At 54.3% G+C, this 20,757-nt stretch overlaps 1 protein-coding gene across 8 annotated transcripts in view; it reads left to right on the top strand.

Moving 5' to 3' along the window:
• LOC116942442 (solute carrier family 41 member 1) overlaps nucleotides 1-20,757 on the top strand; it is a 108,480-nt gene that overhangs the window by 34,169 nt on the left and 53,554 nt on the right. For all 8 annotated transcript variants that reach the window (XM_032954372.2, XM_032954371.2, XM_032954366.2 and 5 more), the window contains exons 5-11: nucleotides 1,125-1,196; nucleotides 2,001-2,145; nucleotides 3,675-3,821; nucleotides 9,629-9,776; nucleotides 12,902-12,981; nucleotides 13,236-13,370; nucleotides 20,120-20,268. In XM_032954372.2, coding sequence (XP_032810263.2) covers nucleotides 1,125-1,196; nucleotides 2,001-2,145; nucleotides 3,675-3,821; nucleotides 9,629-9,776; nucleotides 12,902-12,981; nucleotides 13,236-13,370; nucleotides 20,120-20,268 — 876 coding nt within the window. The remainder of the gene's footprint in view (nucleotides 1-1,124; nucleotides 1,197-2,000; nucleotides 2,146-3,674; nucleotides 3,822-9,628; nucleotides 9,777-12,901; nucleotides 12,982-13,235; nucleotides 13,371-20,119; nucleotides 20,269-20,757) is intronic.

The raw sequence follows: 20,757 nt of genomic DNA, 5'->3' as shown, positions 1-20,757 counted from the left end.
ACAGGACAGCGATCGATTTTGCTGAAGCCGCTCTCGTTGCCCGTCAGCCGTCTTGACAACCTGTTTGCGTGTTTGCGTGTGCTGGTCACCCATCCAAGCACTGTCCGGGCTCAAAGTCTGCTTAGCTTCTGAGATCTCTTGAGATCGGCCGTGTTGGTCAATAAGAACATATTGGAGAAAACCCGATTTTTATATTTTGAAAAACACCGTCCTCCGCCCTTCTTCTAATCCTTTATTTATTGGAAGCGCCGCCGCGATTGTCGCCACCGCTGCCTCCCCCCCCCCCCCACGGTTGCCATGCAGCTGACGGCTTCGCTGCACGTGTGCAACACAAACATTTGCGCCGCGCCTTGTTGCTCACGCGGTCAATAGAGACGCGCGCGCACGCTCATGCGACCGCCGCGCCGGCGACGCGCTCTCGCGGGGATACGAAGCGACAGGGCCGGTAAAGGTCGCGGCGGCGGGTTGTCCGCGAATCGAGATTCGGAGACCCCGGGTGGATTAAGGCGGGCGTGGTGGTTTACGCGCCTCGGGACACCGACGCGGATCTCGCACGATGAGGCGGCGGTGGCGATGGGCGATCGAGGTGGACGACGATGCGAGGTGGGCGATGACGGAGGAGGGCGATTGCGCCGTGACGACATCGGCCCCCCTTTCGCGGAAGCCGCCAGTGCCTCGGTTAGAAAGTGGCGCTGATGACGGGCCGTCGTCCATCACTGCAAGTGCTGTTATGATTTCGTTTGTCGGATACCCACACCAAGGCTTTGGTTCCTTCCAATAGGTGGGCACGTGACTAGTAGCCACAGCTGTAGCGAGAGTCGTACTGGGTGTGGTGAGCCGGGTGCGGCAATATTTTAATTTCGGGGTAAAATTAAACCCCGCTTTCCGCAGGTTCGCGATCGTGCTTTTGGTGGCAAATGTCTCCACCGTGTTTTGGAGCCCCCTACTGACGGCGGAGACGCTTCGCCTCGCTGCGTTGACAGCTGCGACGTCAACGCTCGTCGTGGCCTCTCCTGACCCCCCCCCCCACCATCGCCTGCCCCCTACCCCACTCCTAAACTCACCACCAACACCCGTGACTTGCCCCCACCCCCCCCTCTCTCCCATGCGTCTACCGCGATCAGGCCAACATCGGGCACATGGACTCTGCCCCGGAGCAATGGCGCATGATCACCAGCAACCTGGCGCTCATCCAGGTGGGAGAGATCGCCGCCACGCGCGCTGCCCCCCGTTTAGCCTCCGCTCGCTGCGTAGGCGCCCGACATCCTGTTGACGTCTCCGGGGGGCTCGTAGGCCGATAAGCTGGGTGCCCTCTGCAGGCCCGCAAACGCAGCGTGGGTGCCAACGTAGCCTGGGCCAACGCGGCGTGGGCCAACGTAGCGTGGGCGACGCGTGGGCGACGCGCGGGCACCAAGGCAGCGTGGGCCAACGCGGCGTGGGCGACGCGTGGGCGACGCGTGGGTGCCAACGCGGCGTGGGCGTGCGCGCCCCCCCCTCCGAGTGCGGTTTTCCCGGCGACAATCGACCGCGCGCTGGCGATTGGTCATTCGCTCGGTTTTTGTCAGCTTGCCTGAGCGGTGGTGGCTACGCACGCCCGAGGGTTGGCGGATCGGTGCACAGATGTTGCGAGACTCCCCCTTCCCGCGGGCGTTGTACACTGGCTCGCCGGGAGAAGGCGGTACAGCGATTGGACTAATCACCACCTGTTTCCGTCTGTTCGGGGAATGAGTGTTGCCCCCTCGCATGCATAAACACTCATTAATTGGCTGAAAAACGAAACGATCAACAACACGTGTTTTTTTACTCTTCTAAACCCTTGTTATTACTCTTTGGTGAAGCTTCACGTTGATATTTGAGAGCCCTGGGACCTTGCAGATTGGGTTTGCATCTCTTTAAGAGCCCATAATAACATATCTATCTGGTTTATTTTCAAGTCGCGTCCTGCATCAAACGAGAGTGACGCTTCGGGTTGACTCGATGACGTCGTTGTGAGCCCACAGGTCCAGGCCACGGTGGTCGGCTTCCTGGCGGCGATTGCCGCCGTCATCATGGGCTGGATCCCCGAGGGCAACTTCGACCTCCACCACGCCGTGCTGCTGTGTGCCAGCAGCGTCGCCACCGCGTTCGTCGCCTCCCTCATTTTGGGTACCCTCCCCCGCGCCTCCCCCGCGTCTCTCCCAGGCCCACCATCCTGCGCTAACCTAGCTCCTTCATCACACATAGTCAGCGGAGGACCGTTGCCCCAAACGTGTGACCTCTTGCGACAGCGTCCGCATGAACTGCTCTTGGCTGCCGTACACTGGCGTGTCTCGAGTGATTTGTTTCATCCACGGATCACAGAGGACGGGGGGGGGGGACGGCCACAGGGGCGGCCACAGGGGCAGTGCCATTGCTTTGAGGGTCGCGGTCCTCACTTCGAACATTGACCACCAACTGAGAGATAACTGATGGAACCCGCTCCTTTTGATGGATGTTTTTGGGTTAGGCCGCGTGGCAGTGGGGTTTCATGCCAAGGTTCTTGTCATTAACTCCACCACCAGCACCGAACAAGATTGTTACGGTTACAAAGATGTTATTTACGCGCGCTATGTGTTAATCAAATTCTGACTAATGATGCTGCTCCTGACTGGTGGTTGAATACTTTTTGGGATTCTAATTTAACATAAAAAGCGACTTTGTGCTCAAACTGCTTTGTGCATCATCAGGCAGTCACCTTGGAAATCGAGCGGGGGCTCCATTTGTTGTCTCTGTAGCACCTTCCGTCCGTCCAGGGGCTGCCCCGCAAGCCCCGCTAGGTCCGGCCCGACCGGCCATGCGCTGTGATGGAATCCAGTGAAAGGCGCGCTCACCCAGCCGCACCCATTCACCCAGCCGCACCCATTCACCCAGCCGCACCCATTCACCCAGCCGCACCCATTCACCCAGCCGCACCCATTCACCCAGCCGCACCCATTCACCCAGCCGCACCCATTCACCCAGCCGCACCCATTCACCCAGCCGCACCCATTCACCCAGCCGCACCCATTCACCCAGCCGCACCCATTCACCCAGCCGCACCCATTCACCCAGCCGCACCCATTCACCCAGCCGCACCCATTCACCCAGCCGCACCCATTCACCCAGCCGCACCCATTCACCCAGCCGCACCCATTCACCCAGCCGCACCCATTCACCCAGCCGCACCCATTCACCCAGCCGCACCCATTCACCCAGCCGCACCCATTCACCCAGCCGCACCCATTCACCCAGCCGCACCCATTCACCCAGCCGCACCCATTCACCCAGCCGCACCCATTCACCCAGCCGCACCCATTCACCCAGCCGCACCCATTCACCCAGCCGCACCCATTCACCCAGCCGCCCGCTATATTTTCGCTCACCCAGGTCGTCAGGGTTTTTTTTAAAGTTGTTCGATGCTGGTGCCCCTAGGACTTCTTCACAGATGCTGAATGCTTTTGATTTAGATCGGATTGGGATATTTTGCAAGCAGCTGAGAAACGCCAGATTTGAAACTTCAGACAGTGGTGATGGAGATGATTATGACAGTGGTTGTGATGATGATGATTGTTGATACTGGTGATGATGATGATAATCGATGACTGGTGGTTATAATAGCGATGATGTCGACGATGCCGAACGATGGGTCGAGGTGTCGACGGCTCCGACTCGCGCAGGCCTCATCATGGTGGGGGTGATCGTGGGCTCCAAGAAGGTGGGGATCAACCCTGACAACGTGGCGACGCCCATCGCAGCCAGCCTGGGCGACCTCATCACGCTGTCACTTCTCGCTGGCATCAGCAGGGAACTCTACGGCTATATAGGTACGCGGCACGGACGAGTTTCGTCATGGAAAAAAAAAACAAGATTTAATGTCGCCTTTATTTAACGAGGTCAAAAAAAATACCCTTGAGATTGAACGCCTCGTTTGCGAGGGGGACCTGGAAAGAAGTCGGAAAAAAGAAATCACCACACACATACACACACACATACACACATACAAAGACAAAGATCCCTCGTATAGCCTTAACACTGTAGGGGCAAGTGCTGTTAGCGAGCACCTATGAAGGCCGGAACGGTACACGAGGGGGTAGGTGGCCAGCACCACGCCCGACCGCCTTTGTCTTCCCAGTTGGCGATTGTTTACATACCACACCAGGTACTCATTTCAGGCTGAGTCGGCCTAGGGGAGGCCCAGGACCGGTTCAGATGATCGTAACTGATACACACACATACACACACACAATGCGAAATAGTACAATATAAAACAATAAAACAATTACATTGGTCAATGACATTTTCTTCTATCAGAGCTTTGAAATCAGACAGTGATACCCTCTTCTCCAGTTTTTAAATATTTTGTAATTCATTCCAGGACCAAGGAGCTTGACAGGAAAATTATGAATATAAAAAAATGACCATTTAGGATATTTTCATGGTGTTCCCGCACCTCCGATTAGCACGGTTGGCTACGTACGGTGCGAAAGAAGTTCGACGTACATGCGTGGATACGTCACAGGCCTCTGGGAGAGAGAACTCGCGTCAAAAACAGCATAGGGCTGCAACAGCCCACAGCCAGCACAGCAAGAGGGGACGATGGCAGTGGCGTGGCCGAGAGAGTTGTGCGTCTCGCGATGTCACCAGGAGAGGGCGCACTCACTCCGCCCGCAGCTCCCCCCGCCCGCTCTGCCTGCCTGTGTGCGGCCGCGGCTTTGCCAGCGCAGCGAATTGTGTCGACAGATCAGCAGCGACTTCCCTGTCGCGACGAACTCTGTTGCTGTTGCTTGAAGCGACTAAAGGCAAATCGAGCGACTTTCTGGGACGAGGGGACGATGCGCTTTTGGGAGCGACTCCCACGCGCGTGTTAAGCGTCCCGCATCGGTTTACGATGTTTTAAAAAACGTGCCGAATTGCCCAGTTACACTTTAGACCGCTTTAGATCGTTTATTTCGTTGCGTCAAGCGACTTGTTGATGTTCCGTTTGGCGACGTTCCCCCTTTCAGGAGTTGGCTACACCGGTGGCAGCGGTCGTCCGCTGCCTTTTTGTGTGAAGGACCCCCCCGGGTTTTGTGACACGCTCGCCTCCGAGCCGGCTCGCATGTAGAGACAGCGGTTTGCTTCCCGCCGCGGCACCGGCCCGTAAGCTTCGCAATTGCCCCTAGCGTATGGATCTTAAGCAGGGCTGTAACAATTCACCTCCCCAATTGCTGTGGTTTATGGTCGTGGAAGATGTTTTCCAAGCTAGCGACGGGGTAAACAAAATAATGGCTCGAACGTAAATGGAGAAAACATGAACCATCTTGGCATCACAAGGCTGTGGGCGGGTGGGGGCGACATCGGGAGGCCTTCATCCTACAGGGGGGGTGTGCAGGTTGTCGCCGCTGGCGATGGCGATGATATTTTGGGCACCGTTATTTCTTCGAATTTCTGCCGTCTTAACTTGAACGTTTTCATCATCGTAGCAGTTTGTGCCATTTCCGTCTGACAGCGTGCATCAGTGCCCCCCCCCCCCCCCCCCCCCCCCGGACGATGCAATGCATTAGCGTCGCCGTGCAGCGTTGATGTCCGTCTGGGCGTTCCAATATCGCATCAAATTATGGATATTGATTCCCCGGCCGCCGCGTCACCTTCAATGTCTCGTGTCCCGTCTCCCCGGCAACCTCTGCTGACCCCCCCTTTCACTTTCGGCGTCGTGATCTTTAGGCCTCGGCAATATTTAACCTTTTTCAAACCGGCCGATTAGGGTGAACGATGTTCACGCAGCCGTCGTGCCGGAGGCAATTGCTTAGTAAACCCATGCCGTTTGCTTTTTTTGTGTGTCCACGTCGGCGATGTATGTCCAAGGCAAACATACCACAAGCGACTCGTATAAGCAAGCAGAAACTGTTAGGTTCTCGCGTTTGAGTTTACTGAGATTCAGCTGCTTACGCACTTTAAACGGGAAGCGAAGTAGAGTCGAGGATGTAATGAATGAGAAAGGGAACGGGGGCGGGAAGAGAGAAGAGAATGGGGAATAAAAAGTAGATGGATGGAAAAGGAAGGGAGAAATGGGAACGGTGGGCTAGGAGAGATGAGGAGAGGGAAGAGGGGAAGGCTGCATCAGGGCCTCGATGCTGCGGCACGGGGGAGCAGCGTCTGTTTTCACAGCGGGCGGGGAGCGGGGAGAGACTTGGAGTGGGGGTGACCACACACAAGTCAAGGCGATTTACAGGAGACTTGAGCTGACTCGGCTATATGTGTAGAAGAGGATTTTAGAGACTTTCATCTTTTTTATTTCCAACGTTTCCACCAATCCCAGAATTCTTTAGCCTTTTAGTGTTCAAAGCCACTCGGTCAGATTCCACCACGGAGTGCTTTGAAACCGCAAATTGTTGCGCGTGGCGTTTAGCATTAAAAAAAAGAAACTCAATTGAGAACACAAACCAATTTCCACGTCCGTAACCTTTGCACCAACCACATAAGGAAGCCATTAAAGTAAACGCTTACAAAACATGTTTGTGACATTTACTGTACATTAAAAAAAAACATTCCAGGCCACGGCGGGAGCTTGGCTCCCATCTCGAGTCGTCAACCGACGGCGCGGGTCGCTGCGCCGTCGGGAGTGAAAGGCGTGAAAAAATCGCAACATTTTGCCGAAACTTTTCGCCTCATTCAGTGTGTTGCTGCGTGAGCCACGATGGCCGTGCCCCCGGGGTACCCGGCCAACTAAAGCGGCCCTCCCCCCCTCCCTGCGGGACGACCAGCGCCGAAATAAATCGTTGCCGTGTGCCGGTCGGACTCTTGAGAGGAGCGGGGACGTAGGAGGGATTCTCCGGGGGGGGGGAGGGGTGCCATGTTTCTGTGTGCGCCCACGTGTGTGTGTCTGTGCGTGCATGGGTGCATGCGTGCTTTTGGGTGCATGTGAATGCGTATGGGGAGTGGTAGTGTCGCGGTTGGCACGCTGCGCCACAAACCCAATGACCCGAGTTCGATTCCTGTTCACGGCCAGCAAAAGTGGCGGATGTTCGAACTGGTCCTGGGCCTCCCCTAAGGCCACTTAGCGTCAAATGAGTACCTGTGGAGACAAAGGCGGCTTGGGAGTGATGTTGTCAACCACGCCCACGTGTGCCATGTTGGCCTTCATAGGTGCTCGCTGAAAGCAATTGCCGCAGCAGTCGTTGAAAGGCTAAACAGGTCCCTGCAGGGTGGGCTGGTAGGAACATTGGAATTTTGCGCAATTTTATTTTTACACCCCAACAGCACGAGATTTCACTTCGTTAAAGTATTGAAAGGGGACGGACGGACGGACACATTAATCTATTGCAGGCTGGTACACTCAGTTTACAACTTCGTTCCTACCAGTAATAAGACATATCAAGTCTCTGCGCTGTCTATTGCTGATTTTACACCCAACAGCACGAGATTTCACTTCGTTAAAGTATTGAAAGGGGACGGACGGACGGACACATTAATCTATTGCAGGCTGGTACACTCAGTTCACAACTTCGTTCCTACCAGTATAAAGGAGGTCTTTGTCTTTGCCTGCATGTGCGTGCGTGTGTATTTGTGCGTGCATACGTAGATGCCAACGTGTGTGTACGTGCGTAGGTTGGTGTGCGCGCACGTACACCTACAAATACGAATTACGTTTGGGGATAAGACGTAAGTGGCATAAGCTGCGCAGCGGAAATGAGGCGACCGCAAGCCTTCCCGCTCGCTCGCCCGAATTAAATCCCACCAAAAGGCTCTTTCTGCCCATCGAGGTCCCAGGAGCCGGGTCGGGTGAGTGTGGGCGGTTTCAGGAGGGTTAAAAAAGAAGAAGAAAAAAAAAGCCCTAGACGCTTCAGCAGATTCGTTTCCTTCCTGTGGCCTCACCGAGCCCGGCACCGCGAGAATCGTTTTCCTCTGCGTGGCTGTGACCTCGCAAAAGCAGTTTGCGAGCATCACAAAAAAAATCCAATGTTAGAATAATCAAGCAGCAGCCTTGACGAACGGTTAAACACACTGCATAATACAGTTTTGCGAGTAAAAAAAAAATGATAGGCATCGAATTGGTTGTCGGGCTTTCAAAAAAAGGAATGTGCACATGGGGGGTGTGGGGGCAGCTCATTTTTCTTGTGTAATGTACAAGCGGTCGGCTTCAGTAACAGAGCGGGAATTTTCAGGCCTTCCTTCGATTCCTGCCGGGGTGGAGGCTCGGTCGTGAGAGGGCATCGGGTAACTGCTGGGAAAGTGGAGCCGTGCCGATCTTGTTAAGTAAGCAAATTGCCCCGAGCACTTCAGACAGTGTTACGCTTTGATGTGTGGTCTGATATTGGCCTGGATGGGTGTCTAGACTTTGCGATTTTTGTGCCTGGTTGGGTCATGTGTTTTTACGGAGTCTGAAAATTGCTGCGATTGTTTATTTAACCCACAGTATAATCGACTCTTTGCTCTTGCCAACAAATACATTTTCTGCGATCGTATTATTCACGCAAATAAACATAGAGGGTCCCCTTGTTATAGCCATATAGACTGTTGGGGCAAGAGATGTTAACGACGGCCTGTGAAGGCCGGCACGGCGCACAAGACATTGCGTGGAGAACACCACGCACAGTGCTGACCTTTACACACCGCACCGAGTCAACCTAGGAGAGGCCCAGGACCGGTTCGAATATATTCGCCGCTGTTATTCGTCACCGCACCAGCCCTCCGCTCTTGTAAACTCGTACAATCACGCACAGCTGATATTTGCAAAAAATACCATCAAACATGCTTATTTCACTTGACTAAGTTGATGGCCTCAGTGCATACTTTTGAACGTGATCACATCGCATTCTTGGGTTTTCCCCTGCTACTCTAGTCCTCTCCCACATGCAAAAATCCTCAAGGATTTTGGGAAAAAAACACTTGTTCCTGCATTTATAAGCCTTATTCACAACCAGACGAGAAACCCATTAAGACTGGAGTCTCTTTTCGCAAGTGAGTTCTGAAAAACATCCAGAGGGACACCATCCTAAAAACAACTTGGCATGGAGAGGGCTGGGCAGTGCCAGATTATCCTAGGAGCAAAAGTAGCTAGATATGCTACAGGCCCCGCATAATCCGGCACTGGGGCAGTGGCTTGCGCACCGCGCTGTGAGCCCGGCGACCCGACTTTAACTGCCGTCCACGGCTAACGTCGGTGGCGAGCGTTATCCGAACCCGGATCCTGGAGCCACTAAACCCCCTTTGTCGCCAACCCGCGCCGACCAGTGCGGTGACGTATGGTGAATCAACACCCATGAGTGACGCAGCATATGGCGGCCTCTATCCAGCAGCGGATAGACACAAAGTACCGAAAATTAGGAGCTAAAAAGCTCTTTTGCAAGGGCGACACGGCTGGCGGACAACATCAAAGAAGGCTACAACGTCGGGTGCAGGATAAATGCAAACAAAACTGAGATAACGCACGAGGATATGTTTCCAAACAAATTAAAACAAGCCAGAATTTATTGCCCAACGTGAGTTGCGCTCGGATGGCCGTGACGGAGAGGGGTCTTCTCCTTGAACCGCGGCTGTCCTTACGGTAACGATGGTGCCCCCGCAATGCCGTTTACCCAAGGAGTTCCCGAACCGACCTGACCTTGCACGCGCGTGTTCCGTGTGTGTCTCGCTTATCTCCGTGCCGCAGAAGTGTTCAAGTTTGTGTCGCCACTCGTGTGCGGCCTCTTCGTGGTGCTCACGCCGCTGTGGGTAATGGTGGCACGCAGGAGCCCGCAGACGCGCGAGGTCCTCTACTCGGGCTGGGAGCCCGTCATCATCGCCATGACCATCAGCAGGTGTGACCACGCGCCGGCGGCCACTGCTGCTGCCGCCGCCGCCCGCACCCATCCCACACGGCCACCGACCGCGTAACGCTCTCCGTAAACTCTGAGAAACCCATCGGACAGAAAAGGGGGCGTGGCAGGCTGGAAACAAGCGCGGGCGGTAACGATAGAGCGCGCGCAAGGCGACGTCTGGGTGGCCAAAATACTTGATTGCGACCGCAGGATCGGTGTCCCCATCGTGCCTTGCGGGTCACGTGACATCGCCGTACTGCGTGTGTAACGCCACGGAGCTTCGTTTTAAGCGAGGCGTCGGGGGCGACGACGCTCGGCGGACGCGCCCACACGCGTCGCCTCGCCCGCCCCGCTGCCGCGGCCTTGTTCCCAACGGTGATGTGCCGGGCGCGATGAGAACAATCGCGCTTCTTGCCGTTCGCGATCCCTCCGACCACGCGGCAGGTCGGCAGCCCCCGGCGCTCGTTGCCGGAGTTTCTCAAACTTCTCCGGTGCCGAGCTGGCTCGCTGTTCCGGAGGCCACCGTCGGGGAATCGCCGCGAGGGTGAACTCGGAGGTGCAGCCATCGCTGCCACGGTGCACGGGCGCGTGCGGGGGATCTGGCCTGCAGGAGCGCGCGGCGCTCTCTAATCTGCCATGGCACCACGAGTTATAGATTTTGCGCCGAGCTTTATGTTCTAAGCTCATTTTCGTTCCGTCACGCTTAGAAACCAATCAATATATATTTTTTTATCGAGACCGCGATCAGCAATATCGTGCAGGAAGGTCGGTTTGATTTCTTTTTCTTTTTTTTCGTTTTCGGTTCTTCTTGCTTTTTTTATCTATTCTTTTGCGTCGTGGCCGTTAGCGCCTGAGTTTGATTTCTTCGGGGATTGCTGCAGCGAAGCAGCTTAATAGAGTGAGCACCTCCCCTTCGCCGTATTCAGGCGTGGGAGCATATCTTACCCAATTCGGATTGAAGCTTTAGTCCATAACCCATATCTGGGTCATGCGCTGTGCCTGCCGCTGGCGCATCTGTCGATGCCCTGTTTCGCATTAACATGCAATAAAAAATGAGGTACATCCACCGATCCAGCGCCTATATATATTAAAAACAAAAGCTACGGTTAATGTGCTAAACCATTGCGTCGCTGCTCACCACACTTTCCACGATTGATCGGCTAAAACTAGAAGAAAACGGATACCACGGATGAAGGTTAACGTTGACACCGCCACGGTGAGAACCAAACTTTTTTTGGGCAAAATATATTTTGGTTTACAAATATATGTATATATATATAAAAACAAAGATCTCCTCACGATTCTTAATCTTACCGAACGCGTCAACGGAACACCGGCCTCGTTAAATCTCCCCTGCACGCGCAACCTAACGGGACGGCGGCGTGTTCAAAGCGAGCCGCTTTCAAGCATCGGGATTGATCAGCGGTTTTAATCGGCGGCTGCCAATTTTTGTCGCGCGCGACAGCCGCTTGTGTCGGCCTGGGTTTCGTCTTGGCCTGGGGTGTAGACGGCATTCATTAATTATTACAATTATAATTTTATCATTACCATTACTGCGAAGCTCCTTTACCCACAGCTTGTCTTGCGTGCGGAGATGTTTGCGTTTTCGTAGTTAACATCCCGCGGTGGCGAGATGTTAACTTCCTCGCCTAGCATACAAGAGGTCATGGGTAAGATCCCTACCCTGACGCCTGTGTATTTGTAGTTGCGGTGTCTCTCCCCGTGGTCACGTGGATCTTTCCCTGGGTCCTCTGGTTTTTGCCTCCACATTTTGAAACGTGCGTTTAAGAGTATTTGGCTGCTGTAAATTTGACCATGACAAGCCAACTTCGTTGAGCTACCATTTTCGACCGCAAAAAACGATGAAAATGTCAACGGCCTTCATGTTTTGTCATAAATGCATTCAGGGCACCAGCGAATAAGTGTCAAGCGGAAATACGTGACGCGTGATGGATTTATCCAGTTATAGGCAGTTGTGTTCTGGCCACCGCTGTACAAACAAATGTGTAAATCACAGCAAACCATTGCAGGATTGATCATGAAAGAGGAACAATTCCGTATTTGGAACATGCTAAGTTACGTAACTTTGTGCGAATACTTTTTGGCTCGGCGGTAGAGTGAGCGGGTGGCTCGCAACGGGAAGGTTGATAAAAGGAGGACCGCTTTGTGATAAAGTCTACTGTTGTTGTTCTTTGGGTAGACGCCTCCTGCCATAGGAATGTGGAAGTGCCATGACTCGCTCAGGAAATGCTCGCTTGAGACGGAAGTCACCGTTTCTGCGATTTCATAACTGAAACCAAAATGTCCGGCTGATTTTTACAAAATAGATTTGTTCATAACCTTCTCACTTTTTTTCCCAGCATTTATCCTCACAGCTGTGCCATGTGTGCTGTTCCTTATGATGTGCAGCTCGAGATAAGCCTCCTTTTTTAAAAGTGACTTCCGTCTGAGCTGTTTTACTTTCCATAGGGTTTATAAAAAAAATAATTGCTTTCTGCAAAAAAATAATTTGGAGCGGCAACGTGCATTGTACTTTGTTCTCTGATTGATCTCCATCGTTAACGCGAATACCGAGCGTCCGCGTCTGTTGCGTCGCGTTGGCGCGGTCACAGGGTGAACTTCACACGCGCAACGCTTTCAGCTGACAATTCGCAAATGAGTCGTTTGCCAACGCCACGGCGAAACTGCCACTTCCCAGAATGCCCTTCCCACCCAAAGCCTAGCTCTGGCCCCATCTGCGATGGAAAGGAACATATGGACTCGCTCTGCCGCTCAATCACGGCCGGAGAACCAATTAAGTGCTTTAAAATTCCTAATCGGAATTCGTTCGCCTCCCAGGGCGGCAGTTAATAGAATAGGCCTACGTCGACGCCTGCGCCGCAGCTTGTCGATGAGCAGGCCGCGTGCGGTGGGGTAAAGTATGGGTACTCGCACCTCTTCCAAGACGTCTTGTCAGTGTAGAAGGGTCGGTGAAATTACCCTCGAATGAGGCTCTCTTGCCCCCACCTCCCACCCCCCTTTATCAACCCGAGCTGTCGGCGTGTCGCACGGCCGGGCGAGTTCCCACCGCCAATTGCCGCGTCGCTCACCGCTTTTCCCACCCCTCCCCGAATGTCGGCCCGCAGCATCGGGGGCCTGATCCTCGACCGCACCGTGTCTGACCCCAACTTCGCGGGGATGGCCGTGTTCACGCCCGTCATCAACGGTGAGCAGGGACTGGCTTGCCTTCTCTCTTGGGGCTGAGCGGCACGACGCGGAGCCTCCACCTCCGATACGCAACCCTTCATGTCGGAGAATGGCCCATGGAAGCGGATATCACCGAGCTACGTCCGAGCTCTGTTCCGGTGACCCTCTCTGGTCCACGCATGGCAGAGGGTTGCGGTCGACTCCTCGCTCCACTTAGTGCCCCGTCTCTCTCTCTCTCTCTCGCTGCCTGTCTGTCTGTCCCGCACCCGGCAGGTGTGGGCGGGAACCTGGTGGCCGTGCAGGCGAGCCGCATCTCCACCTACCTGCACCTGCGCAGCCTCCCCGGTATCCTGCCGGACGAGGTCAAGTCCACGTGCCCCACACCCTGCCGCACATTCTGCAGCGGAGGTACGTGGGGGACCAGAGGGGTCTGTGGGGCCCCTTACTCCTCCTCCGCCTGTTGCCAGCGTCCTCTGTGAGTGTCCTGCCACCTTGCGATTCAGTCGTGTCCCCCGTGTCCCCCGTGTCCCCCAAGTCCCCCGTGTCCGCCGTGTCCCCCGTGTCTCCCGTGTCCCCCGTGCTCCCCCGTGCTCCTGTGTCTCCTGTGTCCCCCGTGTCTCCCGTGTCTCCCGTGTCTCCCGTGTCCCCTGTGTCCCCCGTGTCCCCCGTGTCCCAAGTGTTCCCTGTGCTCCCCCGTGTCCCCCGTGTCCCCCGTGTCCCCCGTGTCCCCCGTGTCCCCCGTGTCCCCCGTGTCCCCCGTGTCCCCTGTGCTCCCCCGTGTCTCCCGTGTCCCCCGTGTCCCCTGTGCTCCCCCGTGCTCCCGTGTCTCCCGTGTCCCCCGTGTCTCCCGTGTCTCCCGTGTCCCCCAAGTCTCCCGTGTCTCCCGTGTCCCCCGTGTCCCCCGTGTCTCCCGTGCTCCCCTGTGCTCCCCCGTGCTTCCAGGGCTTCTCTTGCATTCGAGAAATTCCACCGTTTTGGGCGGAGATTCATGAAGTTTTTTTTCTTCCTTCGGCATATTATGTCAGCCTTTGAGGACATAACCCAGAACACACCTGAGAAGCTAAGCAGGGGTGGGTAAGCCTCGATCGTGCTTGCCGTAGCCAACAGCGGGCTCTGCGTGGTGGTCAGAAGAGGACAGTGCAGGAAAATCCGTCCGTGCCCCCTCCCTCCCCCACCCTTTACCAGCCCACACTAGCCAGGATGGTGAAGTATGGTCAGGCAATCTACGCAACCGACATGGCCTGAGGATGGCCTACATCCAGCAGTGGATTGACAAAGGAGCCGTGAGATGTTTTATTATTTTTGACTAATAACGACTTTTATGATGACAGAAAAAGCACTCATCCCGTAGTTGGGAGGCCCTGAGTGATAGGGGCCAGTTGGTATCGATCGGGCACGGAATGGACAGATAAGCTGTGGCGTTGGCCTCGTTTGCGGCGCAAGATTGCTCGCAGTGATGGCTCTGGCAGCTCCTGAAGCCTGGGGAGCCGTGCGGTGGAATCTGGTGTGAGCACACAGACAAAGATCCCCCGTATAGCCTTTAACAGACTGTCGGGGCAAGTGCCGTGAGCTAAGTTGCACCTACGGAGGCGAACACGAGGGGTGTTGTGTGGCACGCCCAGCCACCTCCGACTGCCCAGTGGTGATGTCTACACACCGTAGCAGGTACTCATTTAACGTCGCGTAGACCTAGGGAAGGCCCAGGACCGATTCAAATATTCGCCACCGATATTGGCCGTGAGCGGGCATCGAACTTGTGTTGCCGGCTGCGCAGCGCTGTGCGTTAGCTACTGCACTTCCGCTCACCGCGCCTCCGATTAGCACGGTTGGCTACGTACGGTGCGAAAGAAGTGCAACGTACATGCGACACACACAATAGTGAGCTGACACTGAGCTGACGTTGCAGTGAGCTGACATATCGGTGGAATCGAAAATCAGTGAGCCGACGCAATTGCGCATGCACACACAATTGGGCACACACACACTAGTCAACTGACAACACCAGTGAGCTCCCACGTCAGCGGGCTGACACACCAGTCCGATGGCACGCCAGCAAGCTGACATATCAGTCGACTCACACCAGGGGAATGACACCTCAGCGTACTGACAGACACCGGCAATCATACCCAACACCACTAAAAAAAAAAACACGCTTACAAACGTCCCCCGTCACAAAATAATTGTACCCGGAGGTCTGCAATTTTAGCCGATCCCGTGACGGATTCTCGTTGCCGCTATTTTTATTATTATTATGCTCGCGGACCTTGAAGCACGCGAGGGCTGAAACACAATGAACCCCTTGCCTGATGTACTGTGTCTAAGCTGCGGTCAGGCGCGCAATAATAACAGGGCCATGAAAATGAAAAACGCACCACCTCCAGTCCAAAGCTAAGCCTTAATTAATGAGCTGCTGGCGGTTCTAAACGAATTGGAGAAAAGGTAAAAGAAAACGCACCTTTGCATCTGACTTGCCCAGCCGTGAATTTTAAATTAAAATCGGAGTGCCGGAAAAGCGCATAGCTCACATTAGACCACACACAAATTGGAATTTACATGCACCGCTGATGTGGAAATTTGTCCCAGAGGGGGGTGTTGGGGGGGGGGTGGGGGGGGGCTGGTGGGGGGAACACGGCCGCATATATTCCATGCAGGAAACGTTGAGCAGCTGTCGTCAGTGGTGGGCCGTGGGTGGGCGTTGAGTTTGGCCCGCGACTCATTATATTAGATGACGACTGGGTTTTGGCAGCGTTGAGATGCGTCGTCGGGTCGTGACTGTGCCTGCGCGCTGCCGCCGACGCCGCTGATGTCGCCGCAAGGCCCTCTTGATGTCTACCGTCGCGAGAGCTTGTCCGAGACGGGCACGGTCACCGTCACACCCTTCCGTCACGTCTGTCCGTCACGTCGCCGACGCACCACAACAGCGGCTGACGCGGCCCGCATTGGGAGCGGGCGACACCGGGATCCAGCGGCTTCCCGGGCGGACGAAACGAACGGCGCGCCGTCGCGCGCGGCGCGGAATACGCAACGGGGTTAAAGCAATTGGGTCGCCGTGCGTTTGTGCTGAACGCCAATTTACAACACAATGGCGGGATTTTCTTATTTACATTTTTTTTACCTCTTTCTCAAAGGGGGTTGGGTGGGGGGGGGGGGCGTGCGGCGAGGCTTGAGAGATGGAATATTATTGACGGCTCTCTGTGCGCGCGGAATTTTCCACGAGCCCTTTGATATATTAACGCTGAAAGGATTGGCGGCCGAAGAGGTTTGTTCATTACGATGATGAACGAGGCGCCGGGGCGTTACGGGAGATTGTGGTGCGCGTGGTGAACGAGAGGAGGAGCTGTCAGGGATGCCGCGCGTTCACGTTGTAGCCCCCTCGCCCCCACAGCCACACCCCATGTAAAACCTGTAATGTGAAAATTGGGGGGGTGGGAGGGGGGCTTGAAGGGGAGGGGAGGGAGGTGGGACGGGGGGCGGTTGGGGAAAAAGGCTCCGTCAGAAAATCCATTGCATCATAAATTGCCGTTATCGAATGCGAAAGCAGTTAAAAAAAATCATACAGTACGCGTTGACACGCGCTAGATATATGTACGATCGCACACGGCACTTTGTGCGGTGGCGGTGCAGGGCTTAGCAGTGGTGCACAAGCACAGACAATAAATATTCAACACGTTTGTCAACAACAACGCACGGAAGAGCAATCATCCGGGGTGCCTCAGCGGTGAAGGGAGCGGCTCGCAATTGGAAGTTTCCATGTTCAAGCCCTGGTTGCGGGTTGACTCAGCCCATCTTCCATCCAGGGTCAATAAAATATTTACCACTTTGTGGGGAAGTCAATCGTGGGGTTGTCTTTTGGATGGACACGTCCCTGCCATAGGAGTGTAGAATTTACACCACTTTAAACGAGATGGGCACAGCCTCGCACCTACGATTAGCACGGTTGGCTACGTACGGTGCGAAAGAAGCTCAACATACAACTGGGGACCCTTATAGAAATAGTTTCCTTGCCTTGGTATTCTTATTCCAAGCTGATTGGTTCAAAGGTCACGCGATCATTTGTAATCTCGCGTGCACCACCGCGCACCGCAAGGTAGGCCAATTTACCTATGGCCCGCCTTAGGCAAACGTAGTCTCTGTGCATGTGTAATTGGTCTCCAGCTGCTAAGATGAGAACACGTGCAACATCTTAAATCTGTTTCCCCGCAGCCTGGAATTGATTCCAAATGGTGGGCCCACGTTTTATAATGGAGGTGTTCGAAAAACAAGCGGCGACCGCATATTATAAACGAGTGCCTCTGGGTTACAAACGTGACGTCCATCGCCCAATAATTCCCTCCACCTTCATCTCGGGGGAACCGTTAAATGGCAATCTCGATGACAGGTTCGACTCTGGCGCAATAATTCATCGCTGTTGGACACAAAAAGCGACCTCGCGATTTGTGTAATATATAAACGTGCGTCTGCTGTGCGGGCAACACAAAGACATTAAACGCTTTCCTTGGCTCCGCCGTTCTCTTAATTGTGCCACGGATTTATTACATTTTTGGGACAGGAACGTGTACGGAACACGTATTGATGTTTATGCGGGTGCACGATGATAATAATGATGAAAAAAAGAGAGGACGTTTACCAGCCAATCGCGTCTTCCGTGGGTCGGGAAGGCGAACGTTAATTACAGAATTCGGACGTCCCTTACAGGAACGAGGTGTTGTGTTCTTCTGACCGCCCGCGCCTTTAGCCTGCACCGGCACGGCCGGTGCGCTCACTGTAAAGCGTGACGAACGTTTACTACTTTATAATCAATCGAGTGAAATACTCACCCGCCCGCCCGCTTGTAAATCCCTGCAGGTTGTGAGCGCAGTGGCACTCACGATTTATAACCCGTGCAGGTTTGACTGAACTGCTCTTGATTCTTTTTTAGTTTTGGTGTCATCGTGTGTAAAATTTTATTATTATAAGTTCCACGTTGAGACAGTGGAACGGTTTGTGTTTCCATCAGCGTGTACGTTTGTGGTGGGGCCGGGAATTGTTTTGTTTTATTTTCGCATTAAATATTTAAATGCGTATTACGCTCACTCTGGGTGCAATCGGATTACAGTGCAATTTTGAGCGAGTCGACGCCGATGAATATCAACGTTGACGCTCTTGGCACCCGCGATTTACAACCGTGCTGTAAAATAGCAATTCGGTTAAGTGTGTTCCATTCAGGGCCAGGTGTGAGAACGCTTGTAAGTTTCAATGCTTCTGTTACAACAGAGAGCTGAACAACAGCGAAGGATTTTACGGGAACAAAATAAAAACACATTAATTCTTCACAAATTAAGTCCAGTGACATAAGGTTGTACTTACGTTGGCATCCCATCATTTCACATCGGGTGTGATTGATTCCATTACACAGAAGGACCGTTGATATCGCTGGGTAATCAACATCTGATTTATAACATCTGCGATGCAGTTTTCCCGTCGCGGTTTGCTCAGTGTACGGCGAACCCAGCGACACGAGTTCAATTCCTAACCGCGTCTTAACATCAGTGGCGAGCGGTCTCCGAACCGGTCCCAGGTGTGGTTAAATGGTGGTGGCCACCCACCGCCTCGTGTGCCGTGCCGGCCTTCGTAGGCGTTCACCCACTGCTGTACGGGGGGAATCTTTGTCTTCGTAGCGCGAGAAAGTTTCCTGTCGTGGTTAGTGCGCTGCGCTACGAACACGGCGGCTTGAGAGAAATTTCCGGCCACGGCTAACGTGGGTGGCGATTGTTGAAACCGGCCCTGGGCCTTCACTCGGCGGTGCAATGTGTAAACATCGGCAATGGGGGAATCAAAGGCAGCTGGCCATGGTGCTGGCCACACAGCCCCAAGTGTTCCATGCCGGCCCTTAATAGGTGCTCACTATCAGCACTTGCCCAACAGTCCTTTAAAGGCTACACTGGGGATGTTTGTGTTTTGTATATTGTATACAAACTTTTCCTGCCCTTTCTTAAGTTGATGTTCTTTTTCTCGGCTGAGTGTCACGGGCTGTGCAATGAGTTAAAGGGCGCGAATGTGAAAAGTGACAGGTTCCTTTATCGCGCTCTAATAACGTCCCCGAATTGACGTGTCGAAACGCACAGGGATGGGCGTCGCGGTGACATTACTTGGGCGCAATGATGTCGCGTGTTACCCTCATTTTTATATTCCCGTTGAACTCGCGTCGCACAGCCCAGGACGCGCGGCCGAGGAATATAGCGGCAAGCTTAGGGCGGGGGAGGCTGTTTAGATTGTTGTGTGGGTCACGTCTTCATTTAAGAATATCATTCATTCAGTCAGTCATTGATGCTTGAAAACGGTTCATGGTATTCCAGCACAATTTCATCACTTGAAGCAATTGGCGGGACGCCGGGGTCCCATCACTGCCCCGGGGTGGGAAAAAGCCGCGTAGCGACACGAGTCTTGCCTTACCGACAACAAAACTAGCGTCATGCGATTGGCCTCGTCGAGAGCTACTCGGGGACACTAAGTTTCGTAATAAGTTGAAAAATTACATAAACACGTTAAATTCACTGCGGCGGCGGGCTCGCCTTGGCAAAGAAGCTGAGGATCGACGGCTGACCGGAGGGCGTCGTCGCCGCGCGCGACTGCGGCGGACGCCCCCCGGGGCTTGCGTTTGGCCGGTGGGGTGGCGCCCATCGTGTCGATCGCCGCCTGCTGCTGCTGGCGCTTGTTGGCGCGAGTCTGGGCGGGCGGCGTGTTGCTGTCGGGATCACGAGTGGGCGGACTGAAGAAAAATAATAATAATTATTGACCTGATTTTTGCGGGACCCCGGGGTCCTGCCAAATGATTCACTTGTGCAACAATGTGTCGTCGACTGGATTATCACACGTTTAATCTGAAATACATTTTAAGTCATCATAATTATCATCGTCGGCCTTGATCAGTCTGCTGCTTGGTGAAGGGCTGCCTAAGCTGCCACAACCTTTCAACTCAGTGTCATGAATGACTCAATGAATGACTCAATGAATGACTCAATGAATGAATGATTGACTTTGTGCTCCAGTCATTGCCATTGAGCTGTTTGAACCACGAATGGCAGCAGTGGTGGCAGCATTCGGCATTGCCCTTGCAACCCCTGACCTACTGTGACCTTCAACGACCCCTCCTATGACCCCCCCCCCCCCCCCCCCAGTGGTGAACTCGCGGTCGGCGCGCGTTCTCTTCCTGCTCGTGGTGCCGGGCCACCTCGTCTTCCTCTACACCATCAACTTCATGCAGGGTGGACACACGACGCTCACCGCCATCTTCATCGTCTTCTACCTGATGGCGGCGCTGTTGCAGGTGCGCAGAGCGTGGGGCGTGTGTGTGTGTGCGTGCGTGCGAGTGCGAGCACGTGTGCGTGAGTACATGCGCGGGACGGGCGTCGATGCCGGTGGCACGCCGTGGCTCGAGTTCGGGTCGGCCAGAGAGTTCCGCCTCGGGTTTTTGCAGGTGGAGAAATCCACGTGGTTTCCTTTGGTGGGAACAGTTCTGGTGTCCAGCCCAGGCAGCACCCAACAGTGCATTAAACATTGCATCTGCTTGCAATCACGGGCTTGTGATGCCTGCAAACGCAAAACCCGAGGCGAAGCTTACTCCCCGACGGAACTGGGTCCTCGGTACCGTCCCCTCTGTGCTTTACGGCGTGTTGCCGCTAACACTTTGTGCGTCTCAGTGTGAAAGCATTTACGGCGCAGTACAGTTGAGCGTTTCAAAGCATCCCTATGCAATAGTGGCTCAGCACATGCCACAAGAGGGGCTCGTTAAAGGGGAGGCGGGAGAAGGAGCAAG

Source organism: Petromyzon marinus, chromosome 14, assembly GCF_048934315.1.
Source record: "Petromyzon marinus isolate PM22_M1 ecotype Great Lakes invasive population chromosome 14, UKy_Petmar_22M1.pri1.0, whole genome shotgun sequence".
Lineage (NCBI taxonomy): Eukaryota > Metazoa > Chordata > Hyperoartia > Petromyzontiformes > Petromyzontidae > Petromyzon > Petromyzon marinus.
Note: the sequence above shows the minus strand (reverse complement) of the source record. Positions and strands in the feature narration are given on the sequence as shown.